This window comes from Hordeum vulgare, chromosome 2H, assembly GCF_904849725.1.
Source record: "Hordeum vulgare subsp. vulgare chromosome 2H, MorexV3_pseudomolecules_assembly, whole genome shotgun sequence".
In the NCBI taxonomy this organism is placed as follows: domain Eukaryota; kingdom Viridiplantae; phylum Streptophyta; class Magnoliopsida; order Poales; family Poaceae; genus Hordeum; species Hordeum vulgare.
The window spans coordinates 658,941,175-658,967,101 of record NC_058519.1 but is presented as its reverse complement, the minus strand read 5'-3'; the positions used below and the strand labels follow the sequence as shown (position 1 = coordinate 658,967,101).

The 25,927-nt window shown below is 46.9% G+C and overlaps 1 protein-coding gene and 1 pseudogene across 2 annotated transcripts; one reads left to right on the top strand and one right to left on the bottom strand.

Moving 5' to 3' along the window:
- The first annotated feature begins 1,303 nt into the window (after positions 1–1,303).
- Positions 1,304–4,193, top strand: LOC123428952 (annotated as a pseudogene). Its single transcript, XR_006622605.1, has 4 exons — positions 1,304–1,319; positions 2,175–2,729; positions 3,078–3,316; positions 3,411–4,193. The product of XR_006622605.1 is annotated as an uncharacterized LOC123428952 (transcript).
- Positions 4,194–12,183: 7,990 nt separating this feature from the next.
- Positions 12,184–17,164, bottom strand: LOC123428520 (probable receptor-like protein kinase At1g49730). Its single transcript, XM_045112742.1, has 9 exons — positions 17,035–17,164; positions 15,965–16,516; positions 15,570–15,860; positions 14,847–15,108; positions 14,711–14,763; positions 14,538–14,605; positions 13,211–13,300; positions 13,032–13,116; positions 12,184–12,917 (listed from the first exon to the last, which is right to left on the bottom strand). The coding sequence occupies exons 1-9, from the start codon at positions 17,144–17,146 to the stop codon at positions 12,376–12,378; spliced, it is 2,055 nt and encodes a 684-aa protein (XP_044968677.1). The 5' UTR covers positions 17,147–17,164; the 3' UTR covers positions 12,184–12,375.
- Positions 17,165–25,927: the final 8,763 nt, after the last annotated feature.

Genomic DNA, 25,927 nt, shown 5'->3' with positions numbered 1-25,927 from the left:
GTCAACTCTCTTAATCTCTTCATGAATAACCCTAATCTCCTTCTCATCTGTCCTAATCTCAAAATCACCTGTAGGTTTAGACTTCATAGCAACTACAACAAGATCACCTTCTCTAGTTACTTCTCCTACACAAGCAGGTTCATCAACTAGCTTGTAATCCATTTGTTGGGATACATTTTTGTGACTAAAGGATTTGCCAACCCGATCACTGCATGATCCTACTAAATCAACAACAATTACAGGAGTAGAAACTCCATTTCTACTTCCTCTATCAGCTTGTCCAGAGCCATTTGACAAATTTGCAGTGTCAGGAGTAGAAACTCCATGCTTAACACTGTCTACCAAATCCCTTGTATTCGACAAAAATCGAATCTCACCAGCATCTCGGACTGGAATCCTAACATTGGGCTCGGCTTTTTTTGACAGAATTACAGGCAACACCTCACAAACCGAAACCTCCCTATCCCTATCCCTATTCCAACTAGGGCCCCGAGAGCCATGAACAGCATGAACAGACGCACGAACAGATTCAGGAAGATGAGCACGTACCTTATTACGCGGATGAACCTCCCCTCGATCTCCTGGCCATGGCGGCGGTTCGAAGCGATTGCGCAGCTCCTTCCCCACCTGACGTCCTCGCCGCGAAGTGGTCCGCCGCGAAGCACGTCCGCCAGGAGCCCGCGGAATCAACTAGCTTGAGGAGGGTCGACCACTGGCGGCAGCTCCTCGCGAGGGATCTGGGATAGCTCCAACACCGACGGCAGATTGATGTTGAGGAGGAACGGAATCGACGATTTGAATCGACTCCACTTCCTCGCCACTCCTGGATCCGAGACCTCTGCCTCCCGCATCGCCCAATATACGAGCTCAAAGTTCATGCCTCCATCGTTGCCGCAGAAGCGAGCTCGCTCCGCGAAGGTCGCCATGCGGATTATCTCCACCATAATCCCCGGCCAACTCGCTCGATCCGGGAACTTCCCCCGAACCACCCGCAGCATCTCCGCACGAGCCTCCGCCGAACGAAGCTCTGCTGATGGCAGAAGCATCATCGGAGTTGGAGCGCCGAGGCCCCGCGGTGGCGACACCATCTCCGCACGGATTCGCCGCACTCGGATCCTTCTTCTCTCTCCCACCATCGAGATGAGGAAGAGAAGAGGCCGAGGGAGAGGAAGAGCACCCGAGGTCTGGTGGATGGGGTTCGTCGCCGCGCGACGCCTTGGAATGGAGGAGAGGCCCGAGGCCAAGCGGTGACGGGAGGGATTTGTGGTCGAGGGCGGGCGGTGGGTGGCAGTAATTGCCATTAATGACGGTAGGTGGAGGTTCGCTTGTCGGTGCGCCCGAGCGGGCAGGTGGAGCGGTGGGTTTCATTTTCTATTTCGAGAGCGCCGTTTCGAGTTATGTTGTATGGAGTAAGAGGGTGCTTGGATCCAAGAGACTAAAACTAGTCTCTTTAAGAGGCTAAAGTTTCAAGCACCCCTGACTAAAGAGAGGCTAAAACTAGTTTTGAAGCTAAAATCTTTTAGTCAGGGGTACCCCTACTAAAATGTGCATTAGTCCTCTCTCTCCTCATCTAACTCCTCAGGCAAGTTCTGGATTGGAAGGTTTGAAAGATAATAAGTGTTCATTAACTTGATTTTAGTCTCTTTAGTATTTGGATTGAAGCATGGGTGAGGCTACCAAGTTGTAGTCTCATTACTTTTAGTCATGAGACTAAAACGTATCAAGCACCCTCTAAGTATTCTGCCAACACACTCACAAGAAAAACAAAGCAGCATCATGCATGCATAGCACAACACAGTAATTCAAGAATGTATCTTTCTTTGTATGAACCAACCACGATGCGTCCACAAAACCAATCTTCAGCACCACATCATCTAACCGATAACGCCTGCGGCTGCGAGCTCCAACGTCGCCTCACCAATCGACCACGCAAATCAAAGTTTTATAGTGCGGAGGAGCAAAGAATTCCTCTTCTGAAATCGCAGTAGCGGCACTCTGTAGGAGACGATTTCCGGAATCGCAGGCAGGGAGGGTAGTACTTCTCGTACTATATAATCGTAGTTGGATTGCCTAAAATAAATAAATAATCGTAGCTGGAAACGGATACGCGATTCCACATCCGAGTTGGGAGTTTTGTGCCTCACGCAACCCATCACCGGTGTTTATATACGCAGGCAGGCAAGCAGGCTTCGATTGGCGATTGCTAGACACAATACAAATCTTGGAGGAAGAAAAGTAAATCGAGGACAAGAAGGAGATGCAAGGGACCCTGTCGACACACGGCGAGTATGATGAGGTGCTGACTCATGAGCACTATGAGGAGAGCGAGGTGTCTGATGAGGAGGAGCATGACGAGACCATCATCTCCAAGCGGCAGATCCAGAAGCTCCGCAGTGATTTGCAGGCGACGTTGGATTACCTGAGACTGGACATCGAGCCGGCAGCGCCGCTCCGGGAGACGATAACGGAGGACGGCGACGACGAAAAGAAGGTGATCCCCGGCCTCGTAGAGCAGTTCAAGGATCTGCGCCGCCGCATGAGCAGGCTGAGATGGAAGCTGCTGCCTTTCTATGAAAGGTACGAGGAGGAGCAGGCTAAGCCGGTCACTTACGAGGGTCTGAACGAGGAAGAGAAGGCGAGGAAGATTATGGAGGAGGAGGAGACGTTCTTCCACAGCTACCGCCAAAGCACCGAGTTCTCGTCCAGCCGCGTCTTCTTCGAGCAGAAGAGTAAGTCTTTCAACGCTCTCAACACCATAATACATACATAGTTACATACTTATATAATACGAGTTACATACTTATATACTACTCGTATGCAACGTACTACTTCTTTTTATACAATAATACTCCCTCCGTCCTGAAATAAGTATAAAGTTAAGACATTTATTTTGGAACGGAGGGATAACAAATATTTAGAAACGGAGGGAGTAATTAATTACGAGAGAATGATTGTTGTCTGTTCTATAATACCTTTGCAACGTGCTACTCCACTGTGATTTTTTTATTGAAAAACACAGTACAACAACAATTAACACTAGTTTAATTGGTTTGATTTGATTATAATTGATTGTGCAGCTACATTGAGCCCCATGTATTTCACCCATTGCACGCCCGGACTCCCCTTACCCTACAATGCCGAGACGGACGAGGGGATCAGCTTGCAGGTCTACACTTTCAAGATCAGCGACATCATGGGCGGCCTGTGTTGGCCGCTCCAAGTGTATGGCGTCGTCGCCGCCCGAGACAACTCGGACCGCAAGCGCAACATCATCTTTGATCGCCCGAGGCACGACTGCCAGACTCTCACCGCAGATGTATGTGCCCGCTCTACTCTGTTTTCAACCCCTCGCAGTTTTTTCTATGCGTTAATGTTTGCTTGCGATTAATAAGGATGTGTAATAATTGCAGGATCCCTTTCTGCGTTTGACCGGCCCGTCTCGAGCGATTATGGCTCTGAGCCCAGTTGACTTTGAGGTCCAGCTGAAACTTAAGGGCGTGACGCAATCAACAGACAAATCACTGATGAACCGTAGAGAACATTACGTGGGTGGCTTAGAAACTCTCACCTTTGAAAACTGCCTTTGCACCGCGGAGTTAAGAGTGAAGAGAATTTGTGGTTCGGTTCAGGCCACTTTTGTGAGTGTCCGCGTTGTGCGTGGAGGTCCATGGCCTTTTGAATACGGAGGACGAATTGCTTGCTCATCGCCACCTCAAGAAGTTATATGCGTGGATCCTCAAGGCATTGCACAAGTTGTTGATGATTCTTCATGCTTGCAACTTGTGCTGCTCGATTCTCGTGACTCTGTGTGTGGAAAAATGCCAGTTGGCAAATACGGTTACCTCCATCTGTCAAGGCGCGTTGTTTCCGTCCAACTACGGAAAGAGAACTCCCGACAATACCAAGAAGGCATCAAGGTTGTCTTTGAAGCCTACTCGGAGTCGGGCGGCATTGCGGCGCAAGCTCATGTCAAGATCAGGCCCAGGATTTGTAACATAAGTAAGCACACTTGCGACCTCGGTGGCTCTAAGGTGGAGATTACCGTTGCTTGGTCAGCCATTGTTAGGACCGACTGATGTTAGTAACCGTTCGATGTTTGATGTTTGTTGCGCATAAGTTTGATGTTTGTTGCGCATAAAATTACGTTGTGTGGTTATGTTGTGTGGAGCATTTGTATCTGAATTTTCGACTTTTCGCGTACTTAAAGAATTGTTGGTAGCAAAGAACAGCACCTGATAGAAAGGATGCTAACCAAGCCTCTTCTGTTTAAGCAAGGCTAAGCCAGAATAAGGGATACAGTAGGCTGATGACCCTGACGATAGCACTAAGACTGCCTCGGGAATCTCCTCAATCGTTGAAGAGTGCCTCGGGAATTGAATAAAAGCACTGATATCCATATAATCCTACAATTATGCTCTATTCTCTTGAAGAGAAGACACTTGAACTTTGTTTCCTAGAATCCTAAAAGGGGTGCTTGTTTTCCTCGTCCGGGCTCTCCTCTCCCCTTTCTGTCCCAACCTTCATTCCTGCTTTTCCGCCAATTCACTAATTTCAATAGTTCAGATCCAGCACTTATATAGACTAGTGATAGGTGGTCCCGCGGAGCTTTCGGAGAAGGGTAGCCTAGTGTGTAAGCACAGCAATGAACCGCGGCGAACCCTCAGACGACCCTTCTAAGATAAGGGGGGAGATCCTCAGTAGTGGTGACCCTTTAACTCTTCCACTGACTTATATATGTACCGAATGCTCATACGGGAAAGTGAACTCCTAGGTCTGGAACCTGGGGGGTTGCTCCGAGAAAAAATCCTTTCTTTCTCGTCCACTCTAGGGGGTGCGGACACACCTGCGCGGATTACAGGTGACGGTTACAAGAATGGCGGGGAAGTGAAGAGTACCCGACGACAAGTTTGTTCTTGACGATCCCCACAAGCTTCTCTTATCTACTTGAATGCAAATCTGAAAAGAGGAAGTCGCAATGCATTTTCTTTTTCTAAAGAATAAAAGACACGTGGATGGTATCGATCAAGAGACATGGCTAAAGGATGGAAGTGAATTAGAATCAGACGGTCGTCGAACGAATTCCCAATAAATGGAAGATCTACGTGCAACAACGAATTTCGTATAAAAAGTAAAGTAGGCGATTTCACCGAGAGGCCTATTGAACTAGCTGCCATGCATGGATCTGCATACATAATTTATCTCTCTAAGGTCTGATTCCACTTCATTTACGTGGCTATCATCAGGCGTCGCTTCTCGATTTCCTGTCCTCGAAGAACTATTTGCTGAGAAATCCCGTGTTGCAAGAGATTCTGGCGATCGAGGCATCTCTTCAAAATTGGATTGGTCCCCGATGCAAGTACATAACATGATGGCAGCCATTTTCTGCTTTGCGGATACTTTCACTTAATTTAGATTAAAAATGTCATCTCTGTCTGAAGATCTTCCCTTCGTTCTTGCTTTCCGTTTCCTACTATTTTCAAGTTTCAATTTCGAAAGAGAGACATAAAGTGTCAATTTACTTTCTTTTCATAAAGTCAATAAATAGTAGTAATTCTTGCTTTTGAAAAAGCATACGAAGACAGCCTGCACCACCATTTTCTTTTACGACATATGACATTGCACAAAAAGCTGCAAAAGGACATAGTTTCGTCGATTCACCGGGAAGGTCTTCTTCGCTATAGACGCCACCAAGAACAAGAAAGGGGCGCTCCGCTCCTAGTCACTAAGCAGCTATTCTGTCCGACGGCGGACTCCATCAATCTGAGGTTCTTTCTCTCACGTAATTTCGCCCGCCCGTTAAGATGTTTGCGATCCCTTGCCCGCTCAATTAAAGAAAGTGGGATCTGGCCTTGCATTTTTTAGATAGGACTCCCTCACGGCATTCTTGCTCTTGCATTTGAAAGTCGAATCAGGATTCCATCTAGAGAAAGGTTCCGAATGGAATTAGTGAATGTGTATGCCGAACGTAGGCAGGTATACCTGACCTTTGATATTAAGCTATGATCTCTCTTCTCTCTCTTGAAGTTCCCACTCAACAAGGGAAGCACCAGCCTTTTCTTTTTCTTCTTGTTCCCAATTCACTACTAAGCAAGTTCTAACAAATTGACTATTTGTGTGATAAATTCTTTGAGTTAACTTGCTATTTTCATGATAAATAAAATTGACAAGTCGAATTTGGAGATTATTTTCTTATTGCAAGAGATCCTGCGGGAAACGTGTTGCTAAATTTCTTCCTTCGTCCATTTCATATGCCACTGTAGGGCGAACGGAAACAAAATACTTTTCCTTGCTTGATAATGAAGCCGAGATCAGGTAGGCATACTTCAGTGAGTTAGGCAACTAAAGAGGTAGACAACTAAAGCGCGGTTCGCGTTTGACTGTTGATATGACAATGACTCCTGCTTTCCCATAAGCTTCAATTGAGCGAGGTACCATCCATTAGAGACCATAGCCCTGGATATTCTGTTGAATCAGACTTTTCTGGCTAGGGAAACAAGATGATCTACTCGTGCGAGAAAACTAGAGACTTTCTGCTCCTTGAGCCAGGAATACCCACATCTCTTCTTTGGGAGAGAGGGGGAGATCTATGCAGGACACTTAACCCGTGCCGGAGGACTGCACACAACTGGTACAACCTCGTGTGGTACATTTTACATGTTCTTACAAGTCCGATGGTACAGTTGACCTAGTATCGAATTATTATAGATTCCGTTGGCAGCCATTGCCCCCCTGCATGTCGTCTGACACGACCGAAACGAAACTTTACACCCCCTAGCAGCCCCCTGTCGGCATCGAAAACGGAGGGAAGTGCGCGTGCTGATGTTTAATCATGCGATGCCAATGATGTAAGCACGGGCCCGCACGTGCAGACAGGTTCGTCGGGGGCAAGCTTCAGAGGTGGGGGGTACGATTGTGGAAGATTGCGTGGAGGCAGGGGTTGGAGATGTGATGCAAGGGTGCGGGGAATTGGGTGGAAGGACAGTCGTTAATGTGGAGTCAGGACGGGCGTGAGGCAAGAAGTGGAGGGAAGTGGGATCTAGATTAGAAGAGATAAATACGATATTCCTGATACCCGCGGACGATCCCTAGCCTAGCTTGGCAATCCCTTGAAAATGCAATGCATTTTCCCTTGAGATGAAATTTCTTTTTCGGTGGCAACTTGTCTCCACAAGCCTATAGCCCTCGTTTGAGCAAGATGCGTTCGGTTCGCGCCATTGACTACATCATATTCATATAGAAGGAGTCGAGAAAGAATCAATCACAAGCGGTCTTTACTGAAGGAAACCCCCAATCTGCGGAATGCGACTCGAATAGTTCGGTCGAGCACTGGGCTCCTTGCCCTTAATGCTTATACTTATGCTGGGGCCCACGATGAACGGCGCGTCAACGAGTCCTTCCAAACTACGCCACGGACCGGGCGTGGGGCTGTGGTGGGGCCCACTATGCCAGTGTGGACAAGTTCAAATGGAGCAAACCCGCAAGAGCATGGAGCATAGGATTTGAATTAGCCCAGGAGGCGCGGGCGAGCAACTAAAGCCGACTTCCTTCCTCTGATTGGAATTGGTTGAAAGGAAACCGGAACTGGAAGATTGACTCGGGGAAACAGGAAATCCCAGAAACAGAGGATAGGATTCGAAAAGTCAACCGGAAACCGTGCCCTAATCTTTAATTGAGTTCAATACCCCTACTACTAGTATTGGCGTGGGTTAGTATGTATACATTCGTATTGGCTTAGCGGTGCACTTCGTATCCCGCCACATCCGATCCTTTGCTTTGCTTCCTTCTTACTTTTATGATTTTATTGACTACTCTTGTGCAGCTGGGATATAGTGAGTTGAGAAAGGAGATAGTGAAACTTAACTAGTCTTTGTCATGGAAGGGAGCAACTTCTCTCGAGTACGTACAGTACTGAGGATTTACGAATACCATGCTTGCTTAAGCCAATCCATAGGTTCAAGCGAAAGAACACTTATTCACAACAATATCTAGCTAGACCTGATGAAGATGACTACTAGTCAAATACCTAAATCCTTTGGAATTCATTAGTCAACTATTTTAAGAGTCATTAAAAACGAGCAACACCACGTAGGGCAGCGTCCACGCGAACTAGCCTCTTCCTTAGCAAGTCAGTGGGAGAACGCCATCGGTCAAGAGAAATGGAATCCGTTGTTAAGGGGATACCGGACCCGGTAGAATTGGCATCACTTCCTTCAGTCGTGCGTTCCCCTTCGGTTGGTGGCGGCGGTGATGTTGTTGGTGTTGTGTGGATGAGGGTTTCATAGGTTAAGTTGTCGTGCATGGTCACTTACTGCTGGGTCAGTCAAGGATTTTTTGGACCCAGCTGTCAGTGACACGTTGCCTTTGCAGTTCAGAATGGATTGGTGATTCAGGGGTTCTACTGTTTAAGATTAAAAAAACCGATATTAATTCTTCTGGAACTTCTATTTAAAAACAGATTAGCCATATTCATCTTCTCCAGTCTCCAGGTTCTTTTCTGATTACTGATTAATGATGGGTGGCGAAGCCGATCATTCCTTATATTTTGGATCTGTTTAGTTTATTTTTGAGTGCATTCCTCAGATTTCTTGTGCATCTTTTCCTTATATTCCATGAGGCGTGCTTTTCTTTCCCTAAGAGTCCTCGAGTACACACAGCTATTGCTCCGGATCCTTTGCGAGATCAGGATTTGGTATTTACCAATTTTAGACTAAGCATAAATTCATTTAGAAAGAAAAGGGAAATCCCCTGAAATAAAGGATTTTTACTACGTTACCCTCAAAAAGAAGAGGAAGACAAACTAGCCAAGAGAAAGAAAAAGGTAGAGACCAACCACCGAAACAAGGGAGTAAGGGCTAGGGGGATATGGGCCAAGAAAGGTCCGATGTATTGGTCAGCTATACCTAATCCTTCACTCAAAAACGCATCACACCCTTTGTAGGTTCAAGCCGAAGTCAAGCATGATCACCTACTGCAAACTCCAAATATCGTGGTCGGCGTACCTGGTCCTGAACTGCTTTTAATCTAGAATAAGTGGAATCTTCTCGGCACTCTCCTTCATCTTCTGTGGCCCCGTCGGTCGGTATGTGCCAACCCCAACAAATCGGGGTACGACAAAGGTTCCCGTAGAGTGCTTAAAGGTACCAAGGTAACCCTTAGAGTCAAAGCATTTTTAGCTATTAAGGACTTACTGAAAAAGGCTCAAAAAAACAGGAATCAGTTGGAGGAAACTAAGGACCAGGTTCACATTATCAGTGAGCGCGGATAAGAACGTTTCCTGGAATTCCACATCCCATATTGACTCTACCATCCCTAACGTTGGCCACTAAGTCCAATCTGACCTATCTCAAATAAGATCTTTTAGGATCAATTGGTTAGGCATCCCATATTTAACACATTTGAGTTTGTAGGAAGATTCCCCGCTCTGAAATTTTTTCTATTTGGAGCTTCTTCCAAAGAGGTTGGGATTCTAGTTTCAATTGGATGTGTCCCGGTAAGATCGTTAACGACTGATATACTGCCTGAGACAGGGCATGCTCTCCCCTCTGCGGATTGAGAGAAAGAAACAACTTCCTGATTCCAGTTTCTTTCATTTATACCTACGATATCCACGCTAAAGATGAAAACTTTAGCAGTTCATATCAGCCTGAATGACTGGATATGTCAGTGACTTTGCACGACAAAGCGTTCTCCGAGGGCATGGAATGTACCATTTTTTGGTAAGAATCTTGACAGTAATGTCTATGTTAGATTCTCCGGTCGAAATACGGGAAAACTCCATCAAATTCTTTATGGAAATGGAGTTTTGCGAATTCTCCCCGGAACTGGAAGATCATTTCGAGATCTTCGAGCATATTCGAGGGTTCAATGTGACTATTGTCACTTCGGCCAATACAAAAGATGAGACTTTACTACTGTGGAGCGGCTTTGTGATAATGGAACCAACCAGCAAAAAGCATTAACAGGCAACCCATTTGAGGAAGAACCGGACGGACCCCTGTGGAGATGGCTAGAACAATCCTCGATGAGGCACTGCGCAAGGTATCTTGCTTGGCTACCCTGGACACTCGTCTGGATATCCTTCCATGACAATTATGACCTTTAAAGGTATCCAGATAGTTACCAAATTCACCTGAACTTTCAGAGTTGGGACTGATTGGACATAGTAGTAGGTACCAAAACTCCACAGTCCCCGTTTCTGGCATGCTATAGTTCTTTTAGTCTCTCGACGACGGGAATGGGAGATGACCGGTAAGCCAGATGCTTCGCAAACCACCGGTACATTTCGTTGCACTTAAATCACCCTCGTTAAGAGGCGCACTCCGATACCATTGATGTCCAATAGCTTTGATAGTAATGGCTGGATCTACTAATACCCCGTCCATTGAGTATAACAGAGGCGAGCAAGGTATTTTTGAATTTCCTCAAATTGATGAATCAATGAAGTAGTTGAATTGAAGTAAATGTGCCTACGAAAGAAGAGAAGGCTGATACGGATATGCGAACAGGAAGAAAGCAAGCATATATTACTATTGCATTGGCAACGAACACCGTCAAACAAAGATAGCTGTTGAGGAGGAAGACCTGGATAGGGAGCCAAATAAGCAGCTTCTTGTTTAGGGCGGGCTATCTTGACTCTTGAGCCTGAGAGGGAGAAGGCTTCCCGCGTGGACGGATTAGCAATCCCTAGTCTTCCATAACGCGTATTGGACTTATGTTTCCTCCTCCTCGAAGATGATGGATCTATGGTTACGACCATTCTTTATGGCTCTGTACCAATAGTACAGATTCGATTTAGGCTCTTTAAAGAATCACCCATCAATCAAATCAATAAGCCATGAATGAAGAAGTAGTGGGCCTTTCGCCTTATTTCGTTTGACTCGTGGAGCTGAGAAATCTACTTCAAAGAGAGGGAAAGAGTGCTAGTCCGAAAGAACAAGCAAGGGATGAGCGCACGGGAGCGAAATCTGTTGCTTCCTAATGCTGGTGGCCCTAGCTAGTGGTGAGACGGGGCATATACTATTCTCGGTCTTATAACGAAGAGGTTGCCTAGTTTGAACCGAACACTGTACTTGATCTCTCGTCCTATCACAAACAAGTCTCTTCCCCCGAGTCCTAGTAGACTAGTCCAAGTAGTCCGGGACAATAGTGTCCCGTCTCTTCGCTGACCCCTGGCACACAATCACTATAAGACAAAGCAAGACAAACCTCTCTTATCCTTCTCGGCTAGAAGTTACAAGTTTCCTGTTCCGGTTTCGGCTTGAGGGAAGTGCCTGAAATCGATTCAATTCTTATCTCCGATTTCGAACTCCGGCTGGATTCCTATGACCAAGAGCTATTTTCTTGGTGAGAAGAATGGAAGGACAACGAGAAGATGGTTCGGTTGCTCCTGCTGGAATATTCCATTTATTTAATACTCCGACTCGCGTAACCCCGAATGGCAATGTTGTTATTGCGGTTGGTCAGATCAATAAGACAACAAGGGAGTCAGAATATTCTGATAATAGCAAACAGGGCTTTACCGAGTTTCAATGCAAAATGGCTCCCGCTTCTTCTGAAAGAAAACTGGGGAAAATCAATATGGAGCCGTCAGAGGCTTATCTGGCCGATATGACTTCCAGAAGTTCTTTCCTGATAAAAACCTAAAATGGAGGGGTTGGGGCTTTGGCTCCATGCTCAAACTGCTCAATGCTCTGCCAAAGAAAGTCATTTAGACCATTTCTGCGGGCAAGAATGCACAAAACAACGCAAGTAAATATCAAGCAAGGCATTGATTCACTCCTTCGGTTTGACCTTCTGTTTGAGGGTTCTTGCCTTGTCCGGGTCTTTTGTTTGAGACGACTAATTTGGGTTGTTCTCGGTCTGGAGGAGAAGACTCGCCTGCACTCAGGTACTTATACAACTCTTTTGGGGTCCAAAGATACTCTAAAATACTCATCAGGTTCGATACGATATTAATAGTGCTTAGCACTAACTTCCTTCGACCGGACACCACCACTGGCTTGTACTTAAGAATGGGTCTTGGCTGAAGGTATCGATATCCGGTGCGAATCAACTTGACACCATGGTTACGGTGAGGAAGGATCAAGTTTTATGCCGAGTTATGTTGTGTGGAGTAAAGCATTCTGCCAACACGCTCACAGGAAAAACAAAGCTGCATCAAGCATGCATAGCACAACACAGCAATTCAAGAATGTATCTTTCTTTGTATGAACCAACCACGATGCGTCCACAAAACCAATCTTCAGCACCACAACATCTAACCCATAACGCCTCCGGCTGCGAGCTCCAACGTCGCCTCGCCAATCGACCACGCAAATCGAAGTATTATCGTGCGGAGGAGCAAAAAATTCCTCTTCTGAAACAGAGTCTGGTCATTCAGAGGGTTTCAGGGGGAGAGTGAGCCTGGCCTCCTTCGAGCAACATGCTGCGGCTGCAGTAGGACCTTGTTGTGCTTGACGACGAGTGGAGGGACCGCATGTCGCCGCCGCAGGGGACGAGCTCGTTACGGTGGATGCCGGCGGCGCCGCCCCTGCTGCTCCGGCCCGGGTAGAAGCCGCCGTCGGCGTCGTCCATGCCCTCACCAAAGCTGCCATTGCCGGGGTCCAGCCGCTCGGAGAACATGCGCAACACCTGCCTGATGGACGGCCGCTGGCGCCCCTCCCGCTGCGTGCACCACTGGATGATGCCGACCGCCAGGTGCAGCTGGTCCATGTCAACCGAGTCACGGATCGTCGGGTCTACCAACTCCGGCAGGATCTCCCCAGACGACATGTACTCCTGTGCCCACTCCACCAGGTTCTTCTTGTCCTGGATCGCACGCCGCCCGGTGACCAGCTCCAGCAGCACCACGCCGTAGCTGTAGATGTCGCTCTTCTCCGTCAGCTCCTGGGTCACCACATACTCAGGATCCATGTACCCTGCAGTCGATTCATTAAGAGGGAGATGAGCAACAATGGTGTATGATCCATTTACTGAATATTAAGGTCTACATATGTAGTTTCACTAGCCGGTTCCTGTTGTGAAATTTGCACCTGGAGTTCCGCGTATATCTGTGTTCACAGCTTCAAAGCTGATAGCACCAGTTCTTGATGCATGTGCAAGGCCAAAATCAGCAACCTATGTACAAGATGGAGGAGAAAATTTCAGCATGAATCACAACCTAAATACGCCCACCAGCGCTAGAGGTCGCCGAAATATCACAAGAACGAACCTTGGCAACAAAGTTTTCATCCAAAAGAATGTTGCTCGACTTGATGTCTCTGTGGCAGAGTGGAGGGTTACAAAAGAAATGGAGGTACTCCTGCAAGAAAAAGAACAAGGACACATCTTAATCTCAAAATAAAAGAACAAGCACAGATCAGCATTCACCAGCACGCGGAAAAATGTAATATCAAGGTAAGTCATCTATACAGAGGTTGTGAAATGTCAGCTGAGCTGACTAAACATGCTGAAAACGTTTAATCCTGAATTCAAATCACTAGGCAAACAGACCACAAGTATATACTGGCTAGCAAACGAGCTTATCAACAGTGTCTGCCAGCCCCACCCACAAAACCGTAAGCAAGCACTGCCAAAGCCCCATGGTAACATGGTGGGTCCTGGTGGCTAGTGGTACCAAACCAAAGGCCCAGAATTATTTTGTTTGCTGAGCTATATAGATTTGGCCATGTATCATTGGTCAACTTGCCATCTCAATGGCTCAATGGCCTGAGGACAGAAAGTGCAAAAGGATATTTATGGAAATGTGGTGCCAAATGGGCCAAAATCAGGTCAACAGTGTCAAATAATACATAGCAGGACCACAGGCATGGGCATTCCCATACCTGTACAAATGCCTATACCCTATCTATATGTGCCAGCAATTTTCACATGCCAACAACCATGGTTGATCCTGATTCTTGAGTGCTACTGTTCAATGGCAAACCTTGAAAATAAACAGGGGGCCAAAATGCTGTGCTGCTCTACATCCAGACAGGGACCATCTCTCTCATAAGGGGGCAAAATGATATCATGTTGTAAATAAGATACTGCATGAATTCCCATAGAGGGGCCATCTCTCCAGGAAAAATGCAGAGAACTCTACGTGCAAATTGATAGGTATGTCTGAGTAAATAAAAGGCATTTCCAAAGGTTGGTCTAGATCTGAGGGGACAAGAGGGGAGAAGGGTGTCAGCTACAGTTTCTGCAGCTGAGGTGTGTCCGAGTAATTGATTGCCTTCATAATTGATTACCCTAATTCCTAACGGTATTCCAGCTTGATACTTTTCCTCCATACACTATACTGATTTTAAGAAGTGCATTTACAGAAATTAACAGATACAAGGATCCTACATTGATAAAACTGAAGAATGATGTTTTGAGCTTAACTATCACATAATATAGCTGCCAAGGAAAGGAGCCTACGGTATTTGTAATTCAACTTTATGCATGTATGTTTGATGAAGATTTTTTTCCCCATGTTTTGTCTTAACATATTAAAGAACTTGAGGAACTTCATAAGGGGAAGGAACCAGAGTTATTTACTGCAGTAAACCTACCAGAGCATTGGCCACATCCATAGCAATCTGTAGCCTTGTCTGCCAGCTTAATGCTTTTGTTCCAGATGCTGCAGGAATTCAAACGAGAGCACTTAGCACCAAGTCAAGATATACTTTAAAGGAGAAATGATTTTATCATATGTAGAGAAAATCTGAAATCGGCAGAATCTTACAGTGCAGGTGATCCTTTAGGCTTCCATTTTCCATGTACTCGTATACAAGAAACCTGAAAAACAGAAAGATAAGATGAAAAGTTGACTACCATGTATGAAGTATAGCAAAACTATGATGCAAATAAAGCACCATTACCTTTCTTTTCTTTCAACACAGAAGCCCTTTAGGTTCACAAGATGGCGATGATGCAACCTAGCCAGGAGCTCCATTTCCCGGCAGAACTCCTCTTCAGCTTGCCTTGAAACCTTGTCCATCCTTTTGACAGCAGCTATAGAGCCATCACTAAACTGAGCCTTGTAGACTGTTCCAAAACCTCCCTTTCCAATAACTGTGCTGAAATTGTTTGTCGCTTTTGTTGTTTCTTTGTAGCTATACCTCTGAAACATTGGTGACTGACCTGAAGAACAGAGTAAACAGAGTGGTTTCGATCAAACATAAAAGAACGGTTGGATGACATGTATCATTTTTCTTGTCATATCCATGCCAATGCACTAAAGTACTTCCTCCGTCCCAAAATAAGTGTCTCAACTTTGTACTAGCTCTAGTACAAAATTGTACTAAGCTTGAGACAGTTATTTTGGGACGGAGGGAGTAGAAAATAAGAGACTGGTCATTCTAGTATTTGTCCTTTGGTCACAATAAACCAGCAGCAAGGATGCACCAATGAGTTGGTTTTTATTATGCAAAACTTATTCATGTATCAACATAACATATGATTAGCCACACAATGTAGGAAGCAACAAAAAGTTTCTCATCCCTAGCGCCTTAAAGAATCTATGTTCATATGAACTACAGTGTTATTATTTCGAGAAAGGGGAACTAAAGTGTTATATCTGTACTCGAAACATATGCACTGACCTTCTGCGCATCTCCAGGAATGACCCTGGTGAAATGCATTGTCTGGACTCTGAGCAGACAGCTCAGCATCCCTCAGTTCCCTGTTCTTTCGACGAATGAGCACCACTAAGACGACCTGAAGAAGAATGGCAAGCAATATGACCCCAATCCCTATCCCCGGAACCACCGAAATGTGGTAAGGCTTCTGATGCTTCTGTGGCAGTGGAACATTTTTGGTCTTTGGCGCCGGAGAATCATTGGGTAGGGTGACATTCGGAGTAGAAGCCGGAGTCGACGTGACAGACACCGATCCTGATACACTCCCAAGCATTAGATACAGAGCTTCAGAACCGTCCGGTCATGTCATCACGCAAAATGTTAACAAACATAACTTAGTGCAGCAACTACTGAAATACCTGGAAAGGTGGTGATCCCCTGAACACCGAAGAAGCAGGTGAGGATATCGTCGTAGGAGAGCACGCCCTGCTGCGTCGCAAGCGTGACGAACACCGCGCTACGGCACACACTGAGCGCGACATTATCGTCCGACCCGATGAGCCGACGGAGGTACACGATGCCGTAGTTGAGGCATGTCTTGCAGGTGATGTCGAGGGACAGTGGCCCCCTGCAGCTGCCGATGACGTCGTTGAAGCTAGGGGACTGCATCATCTCCAGCACGGTGTCGCGGCCGGCGCACTGGTAGTTGACCCTGATCTTGGGCCCGAGGCCGCAGAAGACGGCGGCGTCGGTGGCGATGCCCCGCAGCCTGAAGGTGTCGGACACCGCGCTGAGGCACATCTCGGAGAATGCCGGCGGCACCCCGAGCCTGCCGGTGGCGTTGGCGTAGCGCGCGATGGAGGTGGCCACGAAGGCGTTGATGTACCGGCAGCACGCCGCCCGCTGCGCCCCGTCGGAGCACGCCGCCGCCGCCGTGGTGAAGTTGGCCCAGCTGAAGTCCAGCGGGCAGCCTGGGATGCAAGTAACATAGGAAGGCGACGCATTTTAGTGAAGATCCTGATGGAAATATCAATCTACGGGAGTACTGCTGGATGAATGCTCTCAAATTACTGCTCGCACTGAATCAGCCATACGAGCTACGGAAAATGTACCGACAAATGGTACTGGATGTCCCCAAATCATTGGTGCTACAATACTGGAATGTGTGGCTTTCTGGTACAATACCACAAAGGTGCGGGCTTCATCCGTGCACGGCGCGCACGGGAAGGCCGGAGCTTGGCAAGAAGTGACTCGGGGGGGATCGAATCGGGCGGCGGCGCTACTGAGATCACGGGCCACGGCGAAGCGCAGCGGATCACATTCGAGCTCCTGCTCGCTAGAATAACCGCCGCGTTCTGATCCCACGGGCAACAGGAAAACGGCGCTGTGGAGGAGGGACCGCTCCAGGAGCGGCGGCCAAGAACGAGCTAGGACCAGCTGCTAAGGGGGGGCAGGGGAAAGAAGTGGGCGAATGAGGGAGCGAGCTGACCTCCGACGGCGACCGCGGCGGGGTTCGGGGAGAACCAGTACGGGGCGGAGAGCGCCACGAGCAGGAGTGCCAGCTGAGCGAAGGCTGCGGCGGCGGCGGGGCGGCGGAGCATTGTGCGGGAGGGGAGTGGGGAGTGGGGAGTGAGTGGGGGGGAGTGGAGTGCGGAGGAAGACTTGGGATTTTGGGTGGGGGCTGATGAGGTGAGGGGTGCGATGCGACAATGATTTTCTTTCTTGGGTTTTGGCCCGTGACCAAAAGCCCTGGGGTTCGGGTCGGTTCCCCTCTTCCTCCGCCTCGCCCTCGCTTGCTGCCCACTCGTGTCCGGCTCCTCGTCCTCCTCCTCCTCCTGAGGTGGTACGAAAAATAGTTTCAGATATGGTCCTTCAATCAAGGGGGGGACATGTCTGTTATTGGTTCATGTTCAAATGCTGGTCTCTTTTTTTTTTTGACATGGTTTGAAAATTAAAATAGAACCCATATGGTATTTAGCGCGCAAACCCTTCGGTTGCCGCCTACTCCCATGGCACAAGCACCCACGTTGTCGTAGTGACCGCTCGGTCCGTTTCGACCCCTCGCCTCCTGTTCACAACATCGTTGAGGCTTTCTTCCTGCTCTAGATCAACTCTTAATATAGTTGTCGATGGCCAATGGCCAGAGGCGGATTCTTAACTTTCCTTTTGTTGACTGTAGCTACAGTGCTTGAAGGTGATCTGGGACGGCCTGGGTCTTGTCGTGACAATGGCTATACCTTGATCAAGAACTATTATAGAAAGCGGTGAGGGGGTCGTTTCGGTCATCATGGGTTACATATCGGCACCAGGATCGGTTGTGTGTGCGCCGAGAACGATCACGTTGATGTCGTCGCCGCGTTGCCAGTGGTGAGCCCCTTCCTCCTTTCGTGCTCCTCCTCTTTCCCCTCTTCCTCGTCCTTTCACTGCTCGTCTATGTTGCATCAATGGGTTATTAGTGTTGCAAGACCAAACTTCATATGAATGGTGGAGCCAGCTCAATAGAGCTCGGGCAACATCCTAAGGCTCCTGGTTGTTGGTTGTTCGCCCATGAAAAAAATTGGGTTAGTTATGTTGTTATTTCACGAAAGATACGGCGGGCAGAGCTCGAGCAACAACCTAGGGTGTCCGGACAATGGCTCCGCCACTGCTTCAAGCATCTTATGAATAAAAAATTCAATTAATTAATACAAAAGGAGGACAATGAACAATGAATTTGTAAGGACCCTGTACTAAAACATCATGTTTGTACTGCACGAAAGCTCAAAAGACCTGTATAAATCAGCCATTGTACTTTGAAGAAGTTTTATATTGCCATGGTCTAGGTTCGAATAACTTTTTGCAGTCTTTTCTTGTGTTGTTGTTGTGGTCTATCTAGTTGAAAAAAAGTCTTAAATCGTAGATTTCTTTCACAAACTTAGACTACAGATTATTATTTTATCTGCTTATTTAGCTCAAATTATCTCAAGATCATTTCGCGACTGTTACAGGACGAATACGAGCCACCTTGAACTCCATGTAGTTTGAGCTCACTCGATAGATAAGATGAGCCTAATCTAACCGTGTGAACTCGTATCGTTTCCATCCCTACGTGCTTTCGGGCGAACGAGGGGAACACAAGAAGGGGGTGTGGGGGCGCAAAAGTGTCCTTGTAATCCCGAGTGCACATTTTCTGCTATGAACAACAAAATAAAAAACAACAAAGAATTCTGTTTCTTTCTACGAACATTGTTTGTTTTTATTCCTTCACGGATTTTTGTGATGAAATAATTTCCGTGGAGGTTTGAGAGAAAAAAACAACAAAATCAGCAATCCAAATGCTTTCAAAATTAGTATTTTTAGAGCGTCATTTCTTTTCAGAGCATTAGGAATGTCTTTCTTAAAATAAAAATAGACGTTTGTAACACATTCGACAATGTTTGTTACCAAACCAAATTAGATTTTTTTGAAAAATATTTTTTATATTATTTCTGTTTACTGTGGATGCATTTAAGCTCCGGAGCGGAAATGTGAGTAGAGTACTGAACCTGTGCTAGTACCACAGGGTTTATAGGTGGTAGCTGACGTTAACTAACTGAACTTGTGCTAGGAGTACAGGGTTCATCTTGCAGAAATTAAGTAGGAACAGGTGTTGAATCCAAAAGGAGTACTTTGATACGGGCGAGGCCAAGGAGAGGGGGGTGTGAGGCAGGCAGGGTCAGGGATGTGGGGCGTGAGTGGAGTCAGCGGCGCCATGGCTGGTAGCCTGCTGCTAGTACCGCCTTCAATTATTTTTGCAAGTAAAAAATCAAATCAGCTGAAAAGGTGGAGGCAGTAAAGCCGGCCCATCCCGTTCCCCAAATTAATGCTGAGCTGCGCCACCGTTCCGGCCGCAGTCTACTCCCCCGCTCTCGGTTGGTGGTGCTCTACTCTTGGGAGCATATATCAATGCGCTCGCTCGCTCGCAGCTGCAACGTTGTAAGAGCATAGAACCCTCAAACCGTCAAACCCTTAAAAATAACCGCTTTTTTATAGTTTTCATCGAAAAAACGGCGTAAACTAGAACCCTTAAACTCTTAAACCCGTAAAAAAGTTTAGAGGTCGAACCCTCAAACCCCTTCCCAGCCTGTAGAAGTGAGGGTTGGGGGGGAAAACTGCCCCCCAACCCGTACTCCACTTCCCACCTCGCGCGGGAGGCAGTTGGTTCCCGCCCGCGCGAGGAAATTGCTCCGGCCGCCGCCGCCCCGCCGCCCCCCGCGCTCCGGCCGCCGCCCCGCCTCCCCCCGCGCTCCGGACGCCGCCCCGGCCCCGGCCCCGCCGCCCCTCTGCGCCCAGGCCCCGGCCCCGCGCTCCAGCCGCCGCCGTCGCGCCCGCCGCGCCCCCGCCCGCCGCCGTCGCGCCTGCCGCCGCCCCCCGCGCTCCAGCCGCCGCGCCTGCCGCCGCGCCCCCGCCCGCCGCCGCCGCCGCCGTCGCGCCTGCCGCGGCCGCCGCCGTCGCGCCTGCCGCGGCCGCCCGCCGAGAAGGGCCGCGGCGCCCGGCGGAGCTCCACCGCGCGGTACGCCAGGGAGACGACCTCGTCCAGGCAGCGCGAGCGCGAGCTCCTCCGCGGCTGAAGTCATTTTTGTATCCTCTGTTCCTCCGCGTGCATGTTCATAGTGTTCAAAACTAGGCTATAAGGGTTGGGTTTGAGGGTTCTAGTCTTTGCCTTTGTTTTTCAACCCTTAAAAGTGTCAAAAATGGCTAATTCTCAACCCTTAAAACTGATTTTGGATTTAAGGGTTTGAGGGTTCTACTAGAGATGCTCTAACCCCGCGCTTGTACGGTTGTACCGTAAACCTTTCGCATGAGTTTGGACACACGGATTCCGTTACCCAACACGATATCCATTTATCGATCCATGGTACCGTTTCAACATAGTTTTTTTCGTAAATCCAAGACAAACGTAAAGATTTACAAGGGTCTGGACACGCGACGATACCCCTTTTGACCGGAGCTTTGCTACACATACATGAGGGTTACGGAATAAGGGGATTAAAGGGTGTCATGGCAGGTTCTAATTGGTCAATAGCAGAGGCATTGACCAACCCCCGTTGAAATCAGGGGGCATGTTTTAAAGGTTTGAAAGGAACCTGTAGAACCCCCGTAAAAGTCTGTATGTCTAGCATTTTTGTTTTGACCGTCGTGGTCCATCCAAATCTTTCCTTCATCATGCGTACACTTTTATGTCTGATGCCAGCTGACCGCATTCACGCCCCCGTGGAGTGTGTCGCACTATATTGAATACGGCTCACGACAGACGTGGCTTCTAGTTGCGCGCATTAAAGCGATGCGCCGGTCGAGGACGCTGCACGCCCGGCTGAATACATCCGTTCGTCGCATTCAAACACCTTCATTAAACCACATGGAAGACGAGGAACCTACTTCGACCACACGCCCGTTCACGAGTGGGCCAACATTAAACGCAACTTTGGGAAATCTCCTCCCGTCCGCCCTCTATTTAAATGAGTCCACAAGCGAGGCATGAATCGCAGAACCAAGTCTGATCCCCACCTTTTCGATGCGATTCGATGAGCAGGAAGAGCAGTTCTCCAGCATAAAAGCTGGCTAGGTGACCTGCCGAGCTCGCAAGATACGAGCGAGGCAGCTCGCTACTCCACCTCCCGCGCTTGACCTGGCGGAGTAAGGTGCCGCCCCATGCCGTCACATGGTTCAGCACTCGTCTTTTCAAGCCAGCTCCGAAGCAGTAGCGAGTTGCTCCACACAAACACACGGGGGAGCACGACGGAACACACACCGTAGCTCGCATGGACGAGTCGATGGCCAATGCGTCTACGGCCTTCGACTACACTGAGGAAAATTAGAACACAGGAGGCCGCCGCCGCTTTTTGCCCAAGATGCCCACCTTAGACAAGTTGTTGACGTCCACGGCCGGTGTCTTGTCCTCTCTCGCCAGCCACCATCGTCCGCCGCCCTAAAAACAAGCATAGATCCGCGCTTCACAGAAGCCGATGCAAATCTTTCCCTCAGGCTGAAGCACCCCCTTTGCCACTCTGACGAGCGGCGTAGCCGGAGATGCGTAAAGGGAAGGAATATGCATAAGGGGCTCCGGACAGTGCGATGAGCAGGCTGTCGGACATGTGGAAGACAAAGGGATCTGCCGCGGCCGATCGTAGACTAGTGTAGTGTATCTGTGTCATAAGAGTGGAGCTCCGCAACCGTACATGTATATGAATTTCGTCCGATTTGTCTGAAATATGTCATGTTGATATCCATTCCGTTCATGTTTGCATGAATTTCATCTAGTTTATTAAAAAGTGTTTGCAATGTATGCCACTATGGTTGGATGGCGGCCTCCCACATATGTGTCCGCTGACTGGTTCCCCTGTCCGTGAATGGAAGCAAAAGAAATTTTGTGGGTCGGTGTTGGAGATGCCCTTAGACATCCTCATGATAGAGCAACCTTCCAATGTGCTTCCAATGTGGCATCTTGTAGCCATTTCCTCCTTGGTCTTTCATAATATGAGGTACATGCCTTCGGTTAGTTCCCGTGAGAGCCCTCACCGATGACATCATGGAGAGCCATGTCGTCCAAGCCTTCGGTGAGTCCCTGTGAAAGCACTCGCAGGTGACGCCACGGTTGGTCATGGCATCCTTGGTCGCGTTGTCCCCTTGTCCGACGCTGCCCTTGCTCTACCTTGTTGGGACATTCTTGTTGTCTTGGTCTCCCCCCCCCTCCACACCCACCCACCGGCCCTCTTCTCCCTCCGCAATCAAGAGATTCGACTGATCCTACTTCGGTTTGTAAGCAACTCATAAACAACAAATACGAAACAAGATAGATTTATGTACTCCTTCCGTTCCTAGATATTTGTCTTTGTAAAGATTTTGCTATAGACTAATACATAAAGACGTATATCAATATAATTTGAAGTGTAGATTCACTCATTTGATTTATATGTACTTCCTTCGTTCTAAAATAAGTGTTTTAACTTTATACTAGCTCTAGTACAAAGTTGTACTAAGTTTGAGACACTTACTTTAAAACTGTGTGAGTAGTTCATAGTTAAATATTTAAAAAGACAAATATTTAGGAACGGTTGAAGTATTTGTTTGAGACCGGAGAATATAATTTTATGACAAAGAAAATATATCAATATTATGAAAAAATTAATTACACCCTATCAATGCAACAACGTAATGGAAGTAAACAAAAATGCAACACCCTCCCCCCACCCTCTTCTCCCTCCATAACCAAGAGATTCGACTGATCCCATTTCGGTTTGCAAGCAACTCATAAACAACAAATATGAAACATGATCGATCTATGTACTCCGTCCCTTTTTAAATATTTATATTTTAAAATTTTCACTACACACTATATACAGATGTATGTAGACATAATTTAAAATATAGATTCATTCATTTGCTTTCTATATACTCCCTTCGTCCGGAAATACTTGTCCTAGAGATGAATGTATCTAGACTTATTTTAGTTATAGATACATTCATTATATCCATTTCTAGGACAAATATTTTCGGACGGAGGGAGTAGTTCGTAGTTGAATTTTAAAAAAAACAAATATTTAAGAATGGATGAAGTATTTGTTTAAGACCAGAGAACATAATTTTATGATAAAGAAAATATATTAATATTATGAAATTATCAATTACACGTTATCAATGCAACAACGAAATGGAAGTAAACAAAAATGCATTGTTGGTTTGCATCAGGGACAAAATGGAGTAGGGGCATACCCGGGAGGAGGGGGGTGAAGCTAGCTAGGCTAGAACGATGCATCGATGGATGTGGATGGATCATGTGTACGTGTTTCTTCTTCCTTTGAGACATGACACGCATGAGAGGAGTAGACACGCAAAAGGAGCATGCCCAAAGGTGTATAGGAACAGAAAGAAAAAGATAGGGGCTTGGCTTGGATACGTGCGTACATCTCGATCGATCGATGTGGACCTGAAAGTGAAAGGTGACTCACTCACTGGCTGTACTACGTGGATTAAATGAATAATAAAGCGAGGAGAGGAGAAGGATGCGCCCGGCAGGCAGTGGCCTCCCTCCATTGCTGACAGCGGCGGGAGCCACCCACCAACCCACCCACCAGCACATGATGCCCACTCGCCGCTGTTTTATTTTCTTCTGTCCCGTGTCTCGTCGCTCTCCCTGCCGGTGTGGCTGGCTGCACAGAATTTCTGTCTAAAACGACCCCTGGCGAACGGAATTGTCAAAAAAAAAAAAAACCCTACAAACAAGACCCCTTGCCCCGCGGGGGCGGACGTGTCAGCCGACTCGTGGCACATGCCGGCACGCGAACAGGTGGCATCATCTTATAATTTCAATCATCATATAATCACTATATAATCACCGTAGGCCATATATCGAACATCATATAAGAGCAAGACAACAAATAGGCTAGCTTTCAATACATACACATTGTTTCAATCATCATTTTGAAGAAGATGATTACAATACTTATCTTATCTTCATACATACACATAGTTTTATAATGTTCATCAATACAAATCAAAATGGAAAATAAACAGTAGCAGTCCATCAATGCTGGCTTCCATGAATACCAGCTTTCATAAAGTGGATGAAATATGTAAAATGAGAATAAGAAAGTTAGAAAAAGAAGAAGAATAAAACTAGAAGAACAAGAACAAAACTAGAAGAAGAAGAAGAAGAAGAAGAAGAAGAAGAAGAAGAAGGAGAAGAAGAAGGAGAAGAAGGAGGAGGAGGAGGAGGAGAATAAGAAAAGAGAGAAGAAGAAGAAGGAGAAGAAGAAGAACGAGAAGAAGAAGAAGAAGAAGGAGGAGGAGGAGGAGGAGGAGAAGAAGAAGGAGAAGATGATTACAATACTTATCTTATTTTGAGCTTATTATGTCATTTTGGAGGACGATACGCTAAGTTATGAGGTAACAAGGTTCTTGTGCTGTTTTCGACTAAGTAAGCCAATTATATCATAAATGAACTAAATAAGCTAATTATGTAATTTTAAAGGATAATTAGCTAAGTATGTCTTTCTCAAAGAAAATAAGCTAAGGAGAAGAAGAAAGAGGAGAAGGAGAAGGAGAAGAAGAAGAAGAAGAAGGAGAAGAAGAAGGAGAATGAGGAGGAGAAGAAGAGGAAGAACAGAATAAGAAGGAGAAAAAGAAGAAGAAGGTGGAGATGTGTACTTATCTTATTTTAAGTTTATTATATCATTTTGAAGGGCCTTTGTGTGCAAACTTTGTCACGCACGATGACCTCTTTCACGAATCTCGGTCACCGCCCAAACCGGCATGCTCATGTCAATCCAACGATAGTACGTGCACAAAGATGGATGAGACTACAATAAGAATAAAAATGTCAATAAAAAACAACAAAAATACGAACAATGCGTGTGCTCTTGATGGTTAAAGCATAGTGAAGAGTTATCGTACGATGAACTAACTACGGATGGATCTTTTTCATAATTAACGCACATAAAAAACTTCATACCTAACCAATCAGAAAAATCGGTCACCTCCTTCACCTTGCAAAGATCGCCACACAAACAGCGCATGACGTCTCCCCCCTTAAGGGAAACTTGGATTCTTCATGTTTCTAAGCCCAATACTTTAATTCGAGCAAGTCCAACTCATACTGACTACCAAAAATGTGACACAATTAGAGCACTGGTGATTTCAAGGATAGTTGAATGATGAATGAAGAGAGGTTCAATATCTCGTTTTATAGACTCACACGAAGTGAAGGCGGAAAAATAGGACAAGAAAATGCCAAATTTTAGACGGGAATCACACAGCAGAATAATCAGTACAACCAGCCTCGAAATCAACGCCACCAGCCTCGGAATTAGCATCGTCACAACGATGCGACCGAAACTTCAAATTTAACATGTTATATATGAAATTTGATTAGAAAAATATGTAGAATCTGAATATGATGTTACCTGTTAATTTTTTTAAAAAAAGACTATCTACAATACAATCTTAATAAATAGTGCATTATTCGTTTTTCTTTCATAGCGATGTTTTTACAGAGGACCTCATTTTTTCTAGCAAGACACGACCTCATTTTTTTAGGTTCACACAGGGTTCCGAATTTTACTGGCCCGGCCCTGTAGTTCCATTCAGCATGAGGTCCTTTATGGACTGCACAAGCCGGCGCACGAACTAAAACTACACGCTCGTCGGATGGACGAAGATGAGGCGAGGCTGACCGGGCGCACGCACGTAGCAGCCAGCCAACCCAACCAAACCAACCGGTGAACCGCACGCATACGCTACGCGTAGCACCAACTTGAGCTGCCGGCCGCTCCTATTCCCGGCATGCCCCGGCCTCCGCGCCCGCGCACATTCTTAATTCATCCCCCGAACGCGCCGGCCCTACGCTACGTCCCGACCACCCCTCC

Bases quoted from the DNA above. Each gene is read 5' to 3' on its own strand.
- LOC123428520 (XM_045112742.1), bottom strand. From the start codon at position 17,146: ATGCTCCGCCGCCCCGCCGCCGCCGCAGCCTTCGCTCAGCTGGCACTC. The intron at 15,861-15,964 runs GTATTTCAGTAG...GGAGTGTATCAG, and splicing joins GGGGATCACCACCTTTCCAG to GATCGGTGTCTGTCACGTCG. The intron at 14,606-14,710 runs GTAAGATTCTGC...GAATTCCTGCAG, and splicing joins CCTAAAGGATCACCTGCACT to CATCTGGAACAAAAGCATTA.